The sequence below is a fragment of the Osmerus mordax genome, chromosome 4, assembly GCF_038355195.1.
Source record: "Osmerus mordax isolate fOsmMor3 chromosome 4, fOsmMor3.pri, whole genome shotgun sequence".
Classification (NCBI taxonomy): Eukaryota; Metazoa; Chordata; class Actinopteri; order Osmeriformes; family Osmeridae; genus Osmerus; species Osmerus mordax.
In genome coordinates this window covers 8,234,029-8,252,688 of record NC_090053.1, presented here as the reverse complement: position 1 = coordinate 8,252,688, position 18,660 = coordinate 8,234,029, and the positions used below count along the sequence as shown (strand labels likewise).

At 44.8% G+C, this 18,660-nt stretch overlaps 1 protein-coding gene across 1 annotated transcript; it reads right to left on the bottom strand.

The window, feature by feature from the left end:
• Positions 1–71: 71 nt before the first annotated feature.
• Positions 72–18,314, bottom strand: lamb4 (laminin, beta 4). Its single transcript, XM_067234582.1, has 35 exons — positions 18,245–18,314; positions 16,272–16,317; positions 14,955–15,112; positions 13,438–13,573; positions 13,036–13,109; positions 12,514–12,702; positions 12,170–12,233; positions 11,797–12,011; positions 11,277–11,397; positions 10,831–11,019; positions 10,493–10,648; positions 10,160–10,272; positions 9,891–9,970; positions 9,585–9,741; positions 9,319–9,450; positions 8,866–9,051; positions 8,635–8,747; positions 8,366–8,486; positions 7,924–8,101; positions 7,463–7,606; positions 7,031–7,262; positions 6,468–6,625; positions 6,056–6,280; positions 5,616–5,833; positions 5,427–5,523; positions 4,794–5,154; positions 4,389–4,549; positions 3,906–4,108; positions 3,158–3,361; positions 2,756–2,900; positions 2,313–2,520; positions 1,956–2,091; positions 1,647–1,817; positions 1,342–1,495; positions 72–1,239 (listed from the first exon to the last, which is right to left on the bottom strand). The coding sequence occupies exons 2-35, from the start codon at positions 16,312–16,314 to the stop codon at positions 1,103–1,105; spliced, it is 5,379 nt and encodes a 1,792-aa protein (XP_067090683.1). The 5' UTR covers positions 16,315–16,317; positions 18,245–18,314; the 3' UTR covers positions 72–1,102.
• Positions 18,315–18,660: the final 346 nt, after the last annotated feature.

Genomic DNA, 18,660 nt, shown 5'->3' with positions numbered 1-18,660 from the left:
GAAAGTGTGTATGCAAGTGTCCAGTGGTATAAATACATGAGGAACATGGAGGTCACCACACATCCATTACACACTGCCTCAAATATTGAAGATTTAATGCTCTACATACAAAAGACAAAGCATTCCAGGGAGTGGTAAGTAACCAATAGATACATTCCAAACCTGGCAGGGGAGCCATTCCAAACCTGGCAGGGGAGCCATTCCAAACCTGTTTGTTGGTTTTAATCTAATTACATCTTCAGCTAGCCCTGAGGTGCCATTGGTGGAAGAAGCAAAGCTTTACTTTTCAAACTGTCAACAAATTGGTGACCACAGCTTTGTACAGTGGTTTAGCGTGAGACAGTGGAGCATTTTTATTCATTAGCTTCACAAAAAGGTGTGGAGAAATACTGACAAAATGTAATTTAAAAAAATCAAATTAGGGAGAAAGGGGACGTCTCATCTCCTTGATTAGGCCTTCTGTAAATTGTTGGTCACAGATCACACTCCTGTGGTCAAAGAGAGAACTGCGTACTGATCATTTTCAGTGAGGGTGTCGAAAGAAGAAACAACTTCCTCAGATCTGTAAGCTACTCAGGAGCATCTAAACCCCACTTTCATACTTTACCCACCCACTTTGTATATTTATAAAAATTAACTATGGGCGATACCACCTGACACATCTTCAAGTGGTCACGTGGTCTTTGCACAGAACCAGTACTTGTGGTGACAACAGAGTATTGGAAATGTGCTAGTACCACATTCTTTAAAGCCAAAAACCTATTAGAATTCCCAGTGAAGGACCACAAATATCACAAGATGTGTATTTTTGAATGTAATTTTGTTAATACTTTTTACATGTTTAAGTTTGTACATTTAAAATAATTGTATAGATGTAAAAAATAAAAAAAGTGATTTTTGACAGTCAAAGATACATTTTCGATATCATAATAATACAACCATTTGTGAGGAATGAACACTTATGTAACAAAGGCACTATTATGTCGAGGTTATAGGCAAAATTCCATTGCCAGTATATTAAACATGTGAAGCTGTTGGCTGTGTTGGGGAAGAGTCTTTCCTAGAGTATATCAAGTTGTCTGCACGGCTATCCATCATAACCTTATAAACAGGTGATGTAGTTGTCTATCCGGCTGGCTATCGCCTTGCGCAGGGTTTCCACCGTCTCCAGCAACATGGAAACCTCATTAGCTTTGTCCTCTTTGCTCTTGATGAAGTTTAGAATTTTTCCTTCCAAATCTGGAAATGTGACAAAGAGCATAACTCAGACTGTAAAAACTGAATGTTGTTTGAGTATGTTTCGTTATTAAACAGAGTGTGAATGGTTGAAGAATACTACACCTTCAATGTTTTGCATTTTATCTGCAACATCTTTTCTAAGTTTCTCTGCTTCCATTGTAATATTCTTCAGACGTGTACTGGCTATATCTTCAAGGTCCTGGTTGGTGTTTTTCTCCTTCAGTTCTTTAAACAAGTCTTCCACTTCTTGAACTCCCTGTTGAACCGCAAAAGCAAAGTAAAAATAGAAAAAAAACAATGTTGAAAACATTTTGCAGCATATGATTAGAATATTTGATTGGTTGATTGGTTATTTGCCACAAATCCTGTGTTGTCATTGCGGGATACAGAGTGAGGGCGGAACGTACAGTTTCAGCATCTTTGGCATCAGCAAGAGCTTTGTCAGCAGCTCGTTTGGCCTCTTTTGCCTGTTCGCGGTTCATCTCCATTTTCTTTTTCAGCGCTTCAATCTCCTCTGGCAAGTCCTGAAGTCGAGCGGTATTTAGCTTCGCCTCTGTCTCATTCAGTTTGGTCTCAATCTGTTGACCACAATGAACACACAGTGCATTGACCTCAAGATCAAGAGTTGACTGGATTTGTGAATGGATTGGATGAATGGATATACACAATGATGGACAGACAGATGGATTGAGGCGAGGCTGGATGGATCTCATTACCTCTGTGATCTGAGTCTGAGTCATGTTCTTGCTGTCCTTGGCATCCTCCAGATCTTTGGCAGCCTTGTCCTGGGCATTCTCTGCATCATAAATCGCTTTCTTAATGTCTTTCACGTCAATATTCTTGGTTCTGTTCCTGCAAACCCATCAACAATCCGTCTTTAGAATATGCTTCTGGTTGGTGACATTCAGAAAATCAAATTACGGTTAATATATTCAATATTGACTACACATTGCTAAATCTAAGTGTAGAAGAAACAATTAGAGCTAAAGTACTAGGAAATAATACTAGCTCTTATAAGAACGCTAGTGCTAGAGCACAGTAGCATGTAGTGAAATTGTACTCCATGTGCTAACTTGATTTCCAGGGCCTTCTCCAGAAGTTCTTTGGCGGTTTTGGCTTGGCCCTCCAGCTGTTCCAGATTCTCCTGGAAGTTTTTGACTTTGGAGAGCTTGTCCCGGATGTTCTGGATCATGTCACGGATTTCATCTGGAGTGCCTGGCAGCTGAATGGCTAGCACTGCCTCAGCTAAGTTCTCAATGTCTTCTGGTGCCACCATGTCATCTTTTGGTGAGAAATGTCCCTCAAAGTCAAGTTCATTATGGTAATGTAATGCTATGCTAGTTTTAGCCACATGTCCTTTCTAGACAAACTCCTTTAAAGGCAAAGAACCATTTAATGTGACTGTCATTTACAAGGACTTAAGGTGGTCATTGGCTACATCATTTCATGTATACCAGTAAGTCAGGTAGTCCTCAACCTCATTTCAAGACAGTGTCAAAATGGCTGCCACACTAACCTGTCAGGTAGTTCTTGACACGTCTGATAAGATCTTTAGTGTCATTCTTCTCTTTCTCAAACTTCTCCTTGGTGTCACTGATCTTTTTCTTCAGTTTCTCCGCCTCATCCTGGGTGTCCTGAGTCATCTGTTTAGCTGTGTTGAGCTGTTATAAGATGGACTAAGACTTAGAGATATAGTCAACTGATTTTAAAACACATAAAGAAAAATACATTAAATGTGCAGTATTGTAAATAGGATACTCCGGAAGGCTAAATAAGACAGAGAGAAAATGTCTTTCATTTTCGTATTTCACGAGTGAGAAAATAATCAGACCTCATTGGACCTAAATTACACACATCACCCAGCCTAGAAAATACCAGTGCAAACTTTATTTTATCTTTCAGTGGACGATGATCTTGCCTTTGTCTTGGAGTCCCGCAGTTTGTGGAGGATGTTTACGATGTCGTTCTCTACTTGCTCGGCCATTTCCGTGGCGTTTGCGCTCACAGGGACACTTCCCTTGCAGGTGGGACCTCCACATTCCCGGAGCCCCAGGGCATCTCGACACAGAGCACCCCCGCACTCTGATTTGGAACATTCCATGTCGCCGGGTTCTCCACAGATCTACACGGAACATCAACAAGATCAAACAAACTTCTTCTTACATTTACATTTACATTTAGTCATTTAGCAGACGCTCTTATCCAGAGCGACTTACAGTAAGTACAGGGACATTCCCCCGAGGCAAGTAGGGTGAAGTGCCTTGCCCAAGGACACAACGTCAGTTGGCATGACCGGGAATCGAACTAGCAACCTTCAGATTACTAGCCCGACTCCCTCACCGCTCAGCCATCTGACTCCCTCCAACAACTTCTTACAAAGTTTATAACAAACAGAAGTCCCCAAACGTCAGGGTATCTGTCACATGTATTAGAGGAACCGAATGACCAGCTGTCATACACCTGGGAAGCACGGTAGCCTCTGATGGGGTGTCCCGTAGCCACCGAGCACTATGACGGATGAATACTTTTGTTAACCAAATCATTCTCACCCATAAATCAGGAATATGACATGTAACCAAATGATATTGTGGCCTCCATATTTTAGATCTGTGGTCCCAATAGTGTAAACAGTATAGACACACTTCAAGAATCAATACAACACTCACCTTTCCATTGAGCCCTGCAACACTCAGGGCTTTGACCTTGTTCTCCAGAGGCCCCATGTTTCCACTCCTGTTGCAGCTGGACAGTTTTTCTTTGATCTTCAGCCGCGTGTCCATGGAGTCTTCTAGAGCCTTGTCAGCAGCCTTCACCCGCTTCTCATCAGCCATGTATTCCTTATGGAGTTTCATGATCTCATCAAGGGCCTCTGGGTCAATTAAAAAATTTAACATACATGAGCTTTGCACAAGCCCCACATGTGAGCATGAGTTATAGAAGTACATTTAGATCAATACTTTTCAATCACATTATGGAAAGTACATTTTGATTTCTGAAAAACTGTTGAATGTTTTTCCTTGATTAGGAGGCTTTGGTAAACAACACCCAGTCAACACTTTGACTGGGTAAGCTGCATATGAATTACCTTACTGGGGATAAATAAAGTTGTCTGATTTGAACTGAACAACAACAACAGGACAACAAATTACCTTCTAATTCCTCTGGATTAACTTCTGGGTCAGTGGTAAGCTTGTCCCTCAAGTGGTCCATTAATTTTTTGAACTCGTGGCGGATGTTGTCAACCTGGGTGTCCAACAGTCTGGTTGGGTCAATGATGATGGCGTTTGGGTCAATGGTGTCTTTCAGCTTCCTGTGAGGACAGAAACAAGAGGTACAGAAGATTACCCACATTTATTTTATAGAGAAGATTCATATTTCCTCATTTTCATAGAAACATCCCTGAAGATGAAATCAACATATTAAGACGTAAAAAACAAGAATAATAATCTCATCTGTTGCTGGTTGAACATTATCACTAGAATATGTAGCCTGAGGACTATAACTATCAATATTTATTTGAATAAAAACCCAAGCTGTAGGAAGATTTTCCTCACTTGATCATCTGAATCAGTTTCTCCACCTTCTGCACCTGCGGCATGGCTCGTCCCGTCAGGTTCGCCAGCGACTCCAGCGAGGAGTGCATCTGCAGCATGCGCTTAGTCCCGGCCGGCTGCTGGTGCACTCCCGGGCGAGGGATCAACGTGCGCATCCGCTGGGCGGCCCGATGGACGTCGGTGACGTCGTCTTGCCAGAGGGCGACGCAGGGGTGGCAAGGGGCACAGGAGGGGAACACAGAGTCGTACCCGGGCGCACACTCGTCGCAGAAGATCCCGGCCACGCCAATGCGGCACAGGCACTCCCCCGTGAAGGGGTCGCAGGCGGGACGCTCGGTGCCCTCCATGTTACAGTCACAGGCTGCGGTCAGCGGCGGAGACAAGCAGCCACAACACATCAGTAACGAGCAGTGACACTATTATCCAGAAACAGGGGGGTATTCCAGAAAGCAGGTTATGTGACATACCTGGGTAAGTTAACTCCCCAGCTGACACCCAGCGTTGTAGCAACATTGCCAGCAGGTTGCTGCAACATTGAGTGAATCAGCTGGTGTGTTAACTTACCCGGTTATGTTGCATAACCTGCTTTCTGGAATACCCCCCAGTTGTCTCCCAGTGTTTGTTGTTACTTACAGACACATTGGAGGTCAGGGTTCCCAAAGTGATTCTCCCCACACTCGTCACACTGTCTGCCTCCGAACTCGGCACGACACTGGCACTGACCGCTCACCTTCAGAGTTCAAACAGAGGGTTTTGAAAGAGGGTGGTGTTGACAGTAATGTGGAATAGTCGACACAGCTATGCAGAAGGCCCAGTCCTTGCCTTGTCACAGATGTTGTTGAGAGAGTTTCCAGGGTCGCATTTGCAAGGTTGGCACCCTGATGCCCCCTGGATGTTCCAGTAGCCGTCGGCACACTCGTCACACAGCTCGCCCATCGCTCCAGTCCGGCACGGGCACTGCCCTGTCTCAGAGTCACAGAAACAGGGGCTTCCCAGCGGGCACTGGGTCACCTCGGTACCCCGCGGGTCACAGGAACACTCTGAATACACACACACACACAGGTATTTCAGCACACAAGACACAAAAAAATGCACACACACACTCAGAAACATACGTAATGAAATTTATAGCGCTACGCAACTTTCCGCCAATGTTACTATTACAACTAAGTTGTGTTTGGTCTAGGACTTAAAAGTAAACATACAAGATTGTCTGCTCTCTGACTCCAAGGTAATACATCTCTAACGTGTCTCAACTGTACCTTTGCAGTCTTGGTCCACAGCGCTGCCATAGTAGCCAGGCTTACAGCTCTGACAACGAGGTCCCTGAGTGTTGTGGAGACAATGCATACACTCCCCTGTCACGGCGTCACACGCACTGATGTCCTCTGGGTCGATGTTGTTGTTACATGGACACTCTTGGCAGATAGCGTTCGGCCTTTCCAGGTCACCATAGAAACCGGGGATGCAGGAGTCACAGCGTGACCCTGGGGGGGAAAGGGGTGATGAGAGTACAATACAAACTCTACACACATTTGAATGCACATCAGCTGGTTTTCGAAATACATTTTTTGTTTTGTTTTTCATTATTATGGAAAGTTTTCATCACACAGATGCTGAACATGTGTGCCCACCCCACACCCCCTACACACACACACACACACACACTCCTACCTGTGTGTCCAGGCAGGCAGTCGCAGGTCAGACTTCTGGACTCCGGGTTCTTGGAACAGGAGCTGGCAAAGTGTCGCCCGCTGGCCTCAGTGTCGGGACACAGACAAGGCTCACAGGGTTCCCTGGAGACCGGGTCACCGTAGTAACCCTCCACACACCTGAAACATTTATTTATATGTTGAGTTTCTTTCTTTTAACCAGGAGAAAGCCATAGAAACATACAATCTTTTGTTTCAGGATCACAAGACCCGGAGACTTAGGGTGCTAGCTTACGATCTAACATGTACAGGCATCTAAGTGTAGTATAAAAAGCATTAAACAACAATACAAAGATAAGTAACTGTATATATACTGTAATTATATAGATATCCATATATGGACAGACAGATGGATGGACGGATGGAATGATATATCCTTGAGGGGTTTAGGTTGGTTGAGGGGCAGTTCTATGGGCGTATGTGAAGCCCTCTGTGGCATTGCTTGTAAAAAGGGCTATACAAATACATTTTGATTTGATTTGATAGAGAAAATGTCTCGGTCTTGCTGTGTCGTTCCCTCGGCACCTTTCACAGTTGTCTCCGGTGGTGTGTTCCCGACAGTCCAGACAGGCTCCGGTGTCCGGGTGGCACAGCTCCGCCTGCCCGTTACACTCACAGGGCCGACACAGGGGGAAGCCGTAGTACCCCGGCTGGCAACGGTCGCAGCGGCGCCCCGACACCTCCCGCCGACAAGGGCACTGACCTCTGACCTGGTCGCACAGCTCCGAGACCGAGCCCTGGGTGTCGCACTCACATGCTGTGTGTGTGTTAATGGGAGGGATGAGAATACAGAAATCGTTTTTTCATTCTATTTTGTTCTTCCATGGTAAGGCTTCTTCAAATGTTTTCCACATTTCAAGCATAAATTGGCAGAAATGGCTTATGACAATATTTATACAACTAAAAACACATGTACTACTCTGGATAGAAACAGTAGCTGTCGCCGTGGAAACATACGTCTGCAGCCCTCTGGTCCGAAGCCGAAAGTCAAGGGGGCACAAGAGTCACAGCAGCGTCCAATCACATTGGCCTTACAGTCGCACACCCCACCAAACTTGCTGCAGTACGGGCCTAGCGACCCCTGGTGGTTACACCTGCAAACTGCAAATACAGATCCTCATTGCAAATTTTACACAGAATCTGTCAATAACCCCACTATACTGAAATGTACTAAACTTCACAATACATATATGTATAGTATTAGTATAGCCTATGGAATGATCATACTGAAAATGTATTTTATTCAAGCAATATTGCAAAAGTTCAGCTAGCCAAACAGAGGTACAGTTGAGAATTCCTACAGGAAGAGTATGTGCCCATGGGGACAATATGTAACTTGATCAGGTACTTAGAATCTAGGATGACTGGAAGGGTTTGTAACTCGTCGGTTTGAATTGAATCATCCTCTGCCCACTTACCCATGGCCCCGTTGTGAATGCGGGCGGACAAGCTTCCGATGAGGCCCTCGCACACCTCAGGCAGCGTCAGCTGCTGGGCCCCCGCCGACAGCTCCACGCAGCGGAGATGCCTGAAGGAGTCCAGGTCACTCTGGGAACAGAAGTCCTGCACAGACGCCATCTTGGGGACCAGGCCCATCTAGAACAGGAAGGAGGCTCGTGGAGTAGGGTTTGGTGTGACTGCTAGGAGCAGGACCGAGAATTCGGATGTGTCTGTCCTCGCATTTATAAATGCAATGTTTTCCAGTGAACAAATATGAACTCACATGATGTACTTTTGATTATATCACCTTTACCACTTTGTACAGAGAAGCATTTATTGACCAATTCTTCAAAATGTATAATCTTGATGAAGTTACCATATTAACATAAAATCAGCTCAAACTACTTCAGATATTCTTACTGAGTCGACAAGTATGTGTGAGCTTGAATGAGGATCGGAGTTGGGCTGCTTGGCAAAGGTGATGTCGATGTAGTATCTTCCTCCATTGTTCAAACACACCGGTGTATCTATAATCGCAACTCTAAGAGGGACAAAGACTTGTGTGAGTGAAAGCAAATGGCTGAGGGTAGTTAACCAGTAATCACTAGTTAACAAAGTATTCCAGGATTTTTCATTGACAACATTGTTGGTGATGTATTGATGGTGGTGTGGTAAGATTTGTGTCAAACCTGGCAACCCCGGGTAGTGAGAGTGTTTTGGTTCCTGTGGGGTCATTGGTACAGCCACTGTCTCCAGGTGACAGGGGGAGGATACTGACTGAAGCTACCCAGTCATCCAGAGACTAAAGAAGGTGACCAATGGTAAGAAACTTAGTCAGTAAGACATGTCTTGAAACTCACAAAACAAACCGAGAACTTATGTTTGATTTCATTACAAGGTGAATATGTTTCTTTTCTAACCTCTGGCTCATAGCGAATCACTAGCTGGTAGTCAAGGGAGGCTGGGAGGTTGTCAACTGTAAACCTAAGACCCGCCCCATCCAGAACCCTGACGAATCCCGGGCCAGTCCATGTTATTGGCGCATCAGCCGTCCTCTGTCGGGGAACAATCTGCAGAGCCGAGCCCGGGTCAAGAGGAATGGACCTCTGATATGGCAGAACCAGAAAGAAAAAGAGTGCGGCAAGATCAAAGGTCATGGGTGAAGTTTCAGATACTTTACAATCACTATCTCAGGCTAAAGACACAACTGTGATGCACAAAGCGTTCACCTTAAGCCCAAAAATGGCCTCAACACCGGACCAAAGGAATATCTTAAATAAACCATTGTTTGAAAAGTACTCTGCTCCATGAGACGGCAGAGGAAACGAAAGGTTCTGGTTCTGGGTTCTGCTGGGAGCAGCTGGTGTTCCTACCCGTTCCTGCCTTCTCCTGCGAGCTCGTCTCTTGGTCCTCCTCACCAGGACGATCCTGCCATTGCTGATTTTGAAGTCGTAGCCCTGGTCCCGGTAGTACTGCTCACATTTGGGCAGGCCTGTAGGGTTCAGCTGGGGGAAGGACCACACTCATATGTTTTACATACATAAACACACAAACACACACACAAACACTCATGTATTTTTGATAACACACATGTTGAACACTACTAAGCTTTTTCCATTGTCACATCTGGGCAACTGACCAGGGAAGAGGACGTATGATCCTCCAGTGGAGCAGCATTCTCAGCCTCAAACAGGAAGTAGTCCAGAGGAGCAAGGAAGTGACCCGGGGCGGGGTCACTGCAGCTCTGCCCCACCATGTTGGGTAAACATTGGCACTGACCATCTACTGATGAACAACTGTGCACGCGTAGGTAGTATGACAAAGGGGAATGAAGTTCACATGAACTTAACATGAAATATCATGACAGAGTCTAACATACAATAATACTTAATGTTTAATACGTCATGACGTCTCAGATCTGTTATGTTCTTGTTGTGTGACATACATGCTGCTGTAGGCTCCTCCTATGTCACAGTTACAAGGTGTGCAGCTGTATACAGTGTTTCCCAGACCCCAGTGACCTGACTGGAGAGAGATAGGGTCCAAACATTCATAACTAACAACAAATGTCCATAAGATAACAAACAATATTCATAACATGTTAAATTCTGTAGTGAAAACTATTATTTTCCTTATGCCCCCAGAAAGAAAGAAAAAGTGTCTGAGAGAATAAGACAACATTAGTCATCAACTATTATACAGCATTTGTCTCACCACACACTGATCACACAGGGCCCCAGTGGCGAGCTGTTGACACACACACCGCCCCGTTTCCTGGTCACAAGGGTGTGGCGTCAGGACACTACCCAGGAAATTACACTGGCACCCTGGCGACAGACAAGCGGAAATTGTGGGAAAAATTAGGAATAAGCCGTTTAGGTTCCCAATGTCCTCATCAATATGCAAAAAGTGATTGACACATTTTTTGCTCCATGAACTGATGTTTTCAATCCCAGTCATACATTAAAGCTGCAACAAATAACAGTCTTCAACCTTTCTATCATCAGAACATTTCACTTGTGTCAGAGAGGCTATGTTGTTTCTTACTCTGGCAGCCGGACGGGTCTTCCTGATTCAGGCCATAGAAGCCGTATTGACAACGGTCACAGCGTTCCCCGTTCACGTTCTCCTTACAGACACAGCGCCCCGATACGGGGTCACACAGGCCGCCGTCCAGGGAGCCGGCCGGGTCACAGTCACAAGCTGCAGAAACAACCAAGGAGACAAAACCTATTGAAGTTCGTGTTTCCTCCACAGGTCCATGCTTAGAGATTCCAGCCTACGTTACAGAGCGACACTTTTGAAAAGAGCGGACATGGCTTTGTGTGTGTTTGTGTCGGCTGGGTGTGTTTGTTTTCATGCATGCATGTTTGTGTCTGACTCACGAATGCACCCCTGGGGGTCTTCTACGGAGCGCTGCGGGTCCTGGTACAGGTACGGTCTGCACTGCTCACACTGGGGTCCTACACGGTCATGGCGACAGTCTTCACACACACCTCCACTAACCCCGCCGGTGGCCTGGTAGCGGGCCGCGTCGAAGTAACACGACTCGGAGTGACCATGACAGTTACACCCTACGGAGGGAGAAGCGGGCAGTAATAGGCAAACGTCGTTATGTGGTATTGTCAGTATTTGCAATGTAGAGATTAAAATATGATGTTTACGTCAGGAATATGGTAGGGGATGTGTGCTATGATTGAAATACACTGGATTAAGGATCCCTCATGGATTGCAATGCAGAGCAAGTGCACTGATAAATAGTAGCCAACTAGGTTGAGTTTTTGTTTTTGGGGGGGGGGATTAAGTGCAGAGTAAAAAGTGAGGACATTACTTTGACAGACGTTCGGACCATTTTGACCACCAGGCCTCCAGGGGGCGTCATTGTGGAAGTCTTGACATCTCTCACAGTTTGCGCCTACTGTGTTGTGCTCGCACACACATCGACCGTGAACCTGGTAGAACACAATAATGACCAATGTAACAGCCATAGAAAAATGCCATACACTGTTACATTTCTATTTTTCCTGGAGCAGTTGAAGGATGTGTCTAATAAAGACAGTAATTGAACTGCTAACTAATGTCAAACTTGAAATCTCCATCCAGTATCCCCCTCCAACAAGGTTCAACCTACATTTATTGTTTCAGCAGACACTTTGAACTAAAGCGACATACAAATAGTGCTCATAATCATCACAGCAGATGATTGCTGTAATGACACACCACTTTTGTGGTCAGTGGCAAAAAGAACAGACGTTATTACCTAAAGGGTAACATCCTTCATCCTCTGCCACCTTCCACACCTTCACCATGACCTTCACCATGCAATTTCCTCCCCCTGCCTGCCCCCTCACCATGCCAGGCTCGTTGAAGACATCGCCCCGGGTGCTGTCGACAGGCATACACAGGCTGGCGTGGCTGTTGCAGAAGCAGCTTCCACGCACCACCATGTCATAGAGGGCGTAGTAGTACTTATCCTGGGGGTTCCTGCGCTTGCGTCCCAGCAGCGTGTCGCCCAGCGTAAACAGACGGGTGAAGTTCACCCGCAGGTTAGTCATGGTGATCAGCTCTGAGGAGGGATGGGACATGTAGTTTACGGAGGCCACTTGGGCACATGTCGGTGGAGGCATGGGCGAAATGTGATTGGTGGAGAGCGAGGGTTGATGGGAAATGCTGTTTGCTGAGTCCACTTGTGCACATGCGCGTTTGGAAGTAAATATGACAAACCTTGAATATGGGGAGCATAGGGATCCTCTATATCAAAGCTGGGATCCAACGCCTTGAGCACAACCTGTTATGGAAATCCAGTTTGTGAAGAAGTTTGCTATTGAGTGCACAATAAATGAATGTGTGTATGCCTGAGAGTGACACACATGTCGCTGCGTGTGCATCACTTGCATGAGAATGAATGCGCGTGTGCGCGTGTGTGCGTGTATGCGCGGCGGGTGCATGTGACGGAATGTGCGTGTGTGCTGCTTGAATATATGCACAGTGCATGAACACATATGTGTGTATGCGCTTGCGAGGAAACGCGCGTGTCGATGAACTGCTGTCTGTGTGCGCGTCATCACCTCCCCGTCGGTGGAAGGTTGCGACCCGGAGTAGCGTCCGTCACAGACCACATCGTCCACGCTGTCGGGCAGCTGGGCAGACACCCAGGGGAAGCTGGCTGCACAGTCCTCCGCAAAGTAGCGGAACACCTTCCAGGTCCGCCCGTAGTCCTTTGACCTTTCAACCAACATGGCGACAGGGCGGAAACTCTGGAGAACAGCAAAGGGGTTTGAACACTTTAGATCCGGGTGCTTGTAATTAGAGTTAGACAATGGGCAACAAGGCTTTACTGATTTAGTATGTCTTGGTAACACATGTTAACTTTGATACGCATTCTAAAACATTATGCATGTAGCAGGTAAACACAACAGATAATCAAAGATATAAACACACAGCTCTAACAGTATCTTTCGAAAGGCGATTCAGGTCCTATTGTGGCAGTTTGTGCAGTGCTTGGATGGTTATTTGTTTTAATATGTCTTTCTGTAAATAGTGTGACTGATAACTAGGTTGGATGTGAGTCTCGGCTCATGTGTCGTTACCTTGAAAGTCAGGACGAGGTGGCTGAACTGAAAAATGGTCTCCAGGTTCATCTGAATACTGACTTCCTGAATACCTGCGAATGGGGAGCGATTATGTTCTGATTAGATTCGAATCTTGGTGGCTAGTCTTGTTTCTCAGTACCATTCAAGTGGATTTTGAAGGGGTTCATCTGAGCCTGTGTGCTGGTGGAGAGTTCTCCAGGATTTTGCCATTAGAGCACAATTATATCCTTTAGTCATTTAGCAGACGCTCTTATCCAGAGCGTGTCGATATCCATCAACAGACACGTATCTGTTTTTTAAATCTCCGTTTCAGGTCATGTTTGTACTTGATCCAAAAATGTGAACCGCATAAAGAGCTCTCTGCAAACAAGTGTGTTCCGTTTCTGAGAAGACACGCACCGTTCTCCGACTGCCACCACTTCATCCTGCGCTGCGGCTCAAAGGTGGTGATGACGTTCTCTATCTGGTGGCTGCTGGGGTTGGTGACAAGGCTGTAGGGCTGGCGGGAGTCACATGTAAAGCACTTCTGCTCATCCTGAGAGGAAAATATATACAAAAATAATTCTTAGGTTTTGTTCCTACCCCCACATATATCATGGTTATAATGTTCTGTCCACCCTTGGTCCTGCAGTTCAAAGGTCACTGGTGGTTTATTGCTATTGCCCCTAGCACCACTCAACCTAATTGAAGAATGTGACCTTGGAACATCACTTTGACAGTGACATATATGCAGCTAATAATTTTTGCAAACAGTTTGCAAGGAGAAAAGATTTGAACATGTGATGGAATCACATTTTGGTCAAGCAATTAGTTCTCATAAACCCAAAGAAATGCTTGTGGATGCCTGAACAAGAAGCTTGGTGCCTGCCATTATAGGCATAAATCACACAGAGGTATACATCACATATAACCTCAGTGTGATGGCATGTGAGGACATGTGCTCCCCCAACAAAGTAAATCCCATTAAAATAGCTCAACACACACAATGAGCTGCATAGGATGAGGTCCTGCAACGCCTCATGTGATTTCCCTATTTTGAATATCATAGGAAAACACAACAAAAGGCATATGCAGAATACATTATTGTTGTTAAACTCTTTCAGTTCATATGTTGGACACGCCCAATTCTCACCTGCAAGGGGGAGGAGGGGAGTGTGTGTGTGTGTGTGGGGGCGGGGGTGGATGGCGAGGGAGAGAGTGCTGAGAAGGAAAGTTGAGAGGAAAAAAAAAGTTGGAGAGCAAGAAAGCTGAGACAGAGAGAAAGAAAGTAAATCAATTAAGATAAAGAAACTTGAGATGGAAGTCTTAGAGGAAGTCCTGGTGGCATGGAAGCAGAGGTTAACAAGCACCCACACAACGTAGTGTGGGTGAGGTGGGAAGGAAAACCAAGGTAGTGACCATATAAATGTGGCAGATCAAGACTTGTCTCCAGTGTGAAGCATGTTTAGGGTGAGCCAGGGAGCTGTCATTCCGTACTTGTAGATCCCCAGAGTACGTTTCCTAAAGGAATGTGTGTGTCCTGTATTGTGTCGGTCCTGACTGGAAGATCAGTGTGTAGCTGAAGGAGTGCTGTGATTTTAAGAATATGTGGAAAATGTACGACTAATGTACGACTATTCCTCATGCAAATTCAATGTAAAGCATTATACAGATATGCCTGGTTTGGAGTGATTAAAGAAGTTAACTGACTTAGTCAGTTAGTCTTACTAAATCAATAGCAGAGCAACCGAACAGAGCACCCAAACGGCAAATGCAGTCATTCTTAGATAAATGATCCTGTATAAATATAAATATCTAAATAGTTAGAGAAGAGAGAAAAGAGAGAAGAATAAACACAATTATAAAATATTGTCTGAGCACAAACATTCATTCATTCAGGGGCATTCATTGGGTATTTCAAAAGCAAGTGCTCTAACCTCCAGGTATCCAATGATGCAGTAGGGCTGAGGGCCACCCAGGCCGCAGGTGGAGGAAGCAGACAGCTGAGCGGCCCGGCCCACCATCAGGTCCCCCAGCTGGGGGTTACAGGAGCTGCCCTCACACTCCCCCCGGGTCAAGGCCACATGTGCCACCACTGGACGGGGAGGAGAGGAGAGGGAGGAAGATGGAGGGGCGAGAGGGAGGGTGAGATGAGACAGCTTTAAGAAGGATGAAGAGAACCTGGATTCTATCATCTTTCTATATATTTTTCAGTCTGTATTACATTTCTCTTTGTGAACCAGTTTTCTTTCACTGTGGGATTCCTTCTTGAGATACTCAAGGATAAACGTTTGGTAGAAAAACCATGAAAAGGAATTGTAGATGTTTACGAATCTATATCTTAGTATTGTGTCAGTAGAGGATTGTCTTTCCAGGGCTCAACATGTAGCAAAGAGGGAGAAATAACAGAGGATCAGGGATGTACAGTACATCATACAGTACATCCTATACGTGTTGGCAGTATCAACACGAGAGCTTGTCAGGTATACACTAAGGTTCCACATCTAATGATGTTTGTTTTGGAAGAAGTCCTAACATCACAGGTAACAGAAAGATCAAGCTGAGTTCAGAACAAACGAAAGCATGCTACCAACTCCTACACATGTGCCACTTACATAGCGCAATAATACGCCATAATTATGTGTGCATTAAAGGTCAGTGCTAAACATGTTTGATAACTACCCAGACAGACAACACTCTGTTTCTTTTTACTTTCTAAGTAAACAGTTTAAATGAATTATAGGTTCCTGCACTACTGAAACTATATGGCAAGCTTGGCTGACACCTCTAATTAAGGGAAATAAGCCTTTTAATTAATTTAATAAATGTATATTTTTTAGATTTTTTTTTTTTTTTTTTTTTTTTTTTTTTTATATTAACATTTGAAACCAGGTCCAAAACATGAACAACTATGAACTGTCTATACATAGTCCACACAAAGATTTCTGCCTTATTTTGGAATATTGGGAACAATTTGCAAATAGCCAAAGGTCTTTTGCTGAGCGAGTGCTAGCATGTGGAAATATTCTCCATCATCAGTGCTCAGCAAGTGATCACATGTCAGATGGGAGAAGAGGCTTCTGGGATTGGTAATGTGAATTGGGCCCTGCTTTCTGCCAAGAGCAAGACGATTCAATCCTTGTTATAACAAATAGCTTGTGTGGATCTGTCTGTGTGTTTTTTGGTGTTATTTTCCAGTTGCCAACCTAGAAAGTGCCAAGGGTGTGACGGGTACCAAGGGTGGGTGGACTTACACACGAGCAGGAAGAGGATTGTCTGCCTCATGTTGAGGGTCATCTGCTGCAAGGTCCACATGGTCACAGAGAGAAAGAAAGAAAAGGAGAGAGAGAGGCATGATGAGCTGATTAGAGTTGACTGTGTGTGTGTGTTTGTGTATGCGTTTGTGCATATCATCTTTGGGGGGGGGGGGGGGGGTGCCTTGAGTCAGTAAATTGTCATCCAAGATATGAAGGGATTCAGTAAAACGTTTAACATGCTGAAATGTGTCTATTAGCATTCAATTATGTTGGCAGAATACCCTATCAGTTCTTGGATTCAATAAAAAATGTTTTCTACACTGTTTACTGAACTCAATAAACAAATGGTCAACTCCAGATTAGTATGGTATTATAAGGTGGTTGCTTGGAGTAGACAGTAGTATCCTGCTATATACCCTATTTGACATGCATCACTCAGTGACCGTAAAAATAAAACTTTGAATGGCTCCTCTATCAGCAACTTGGTAACCACATATTGGAGGACTTTGTGGTTCTCTCATTGAGAACTCCTTACAAAGCCCAGAGAAAACAGGCCAAGAAGTTAAGCTAGGGTAAATACGAACACATGTTTAGGCAATGCAGATGTAAATACAGTGCTGATCTCACTCCAGCGTGTGCGAAGGCAAACAGTCGGCAGTAGAAACATGTGCCACAAAGTAGGGTGCACTGTGCATCAGCAAGGACACACCAGAAAGTCCCATTACTAAAAGCTTCCAAACTGAACTTGCGATGTCATATCACCTTCAGTAACGTGAGAAAACACTGAAACGCGATCACTGTGCCTGTATAGCGTAGGGTGCTTCTGTGTGTCACCTTTGGTCCTCTGTCACCCTATTTCCATTGTAAGACTAAAATGTACAGAGGTAGCGACAGAATAATATGCCCATGGGAGTGGTTTGGAATGCACAGTACTGTATAGAACCCTGCTAAAACATTTAGCCTCAAGGGACTGATGAACTTCCTAAGAAAGGCATAGGCCCCTTGAGATAATTGTGCAGGGATTTACCATAGGTTTAGACTTGCTGTATGTACTAAATGCGTGTTGCAACTGTAAAAATGCCAGATTGGGCCGTGCAGTGCATAGACATATCTACCAAGAAGTATGTTGTCTGACTGTATGACATAGTGCTACACATTACAGTATAATATTAGCAGCTGGTATAAAAAGGAAATGGAAAGTTTGTGCTCGTGCGCAACACCTCAGCCCTAACAGTGACGTGAGCTCACAGTCTAGAATGGAGTTTTCCACAAGGATTATGGCCATCAATTAAAAAAAATCACCGGAAATCAATGAGTCAGAAATATTGCGGGGGTGTATATGCTGTAGTCAGTGTTCAGCTTGAATAAGAAGTCACTTCTGTATCTCACACAACGCTTCTTCCATAAAACACAATCTGGTCTCTCCTTCTGTTTCTCATGTTGCAGTGTACAGCTTCACACCTGTTGAGTGGAAAATGCTCTGTTCTTTTCCCCTGTATTCGTCTTCCAACAACATACTTCAATCGACTGATAAGCATTTGGAGACTCAACTCATCATAGACAGCAGAACCATATCTCTTTTATCAGACAATCAACATTGCAGTTACTCCAAACGGCAGTAGCAACAGTCAAATCTAGATGTCTCTCAAGAAATATCTGAAGAATCTCAGATCCAAGAAATAACAATGTACTATACCTCAGATACCTGCTATGATATCCAATCCGAAGGTCAGACCAACAATCTGTTACTATCCAACCATCATATGCAAGCAGTAAGCTACTGAAAGCAATCCACCTCTAGCATCCACGTTTTCCCGCTTGTGCTTACACTAGTAATACTGTAAGGACGAGACAACACATCGCAACTTGCGATTTGAAACCATTTTCTTTCTCAAACTGTATTGGGATTGCAGAATTACCGCAATAAATATGATCAAAGCAGGTTAGGCAAACATACAGTTAGTACTCACTTGATGACGGTGGATTCAGACTCCAGTGAAAGTAAGACTCTCAGCATGTGAAGGGCACACCTGAGCTCTATGGAGAGAGTGGGACAAATGTAGCCTTTGGGTGTGCATATGTCTGAGAGAGAGAGAGAGAGAGAGAGAGAGAGAGAGAGAGAGAGAGAGAGAGAGAGAGAGAGAGAGAGAGAGAGAGAGAGAGAGAGAGAGAGAGAGAGAGAGAGAGAAGGAGGGGAAGGAGTGGTGGAAGGATGGAAGGAAGGAAGGAAGGTAGGAAGGAACAGGATTAGGTTTCATTCAAAGCTGATGCCTCTCTGACTAGGAGCTGGGGTAAAGTAATGTATGACAGGCTGATGAGGGATTTACTTTGACAAAGACATGGAATGTTTTGCTGTAGAAGTAGGCTCACCTGGTCTGTATGTTGT

Excerpts from the sequence above, each read along its gene's own strand:
- lamb4 (XM_067234582.1), bottom strand. The coding sequence starts at position 16,314 with ATGACCCTCAACATGAGGCAGACAATCCTCTTCCTGCTCGTGT. Across the intron at positions 11,398-11,796 it reads TCTTCAACGAGCCTGGCATG|GTTCACGGTCGATGTGTGTG; the intron begins GTGAGGGGGCAG and ends GTGTTCTACCAG. Across the intron at positions 2,901-3,157 it reads TGCGGGACTCCAAGACAAAG|CTCAACACAGCTAAACAGAT; the intron begins GCAAGATCATCG and ends ATCTTATAACAG.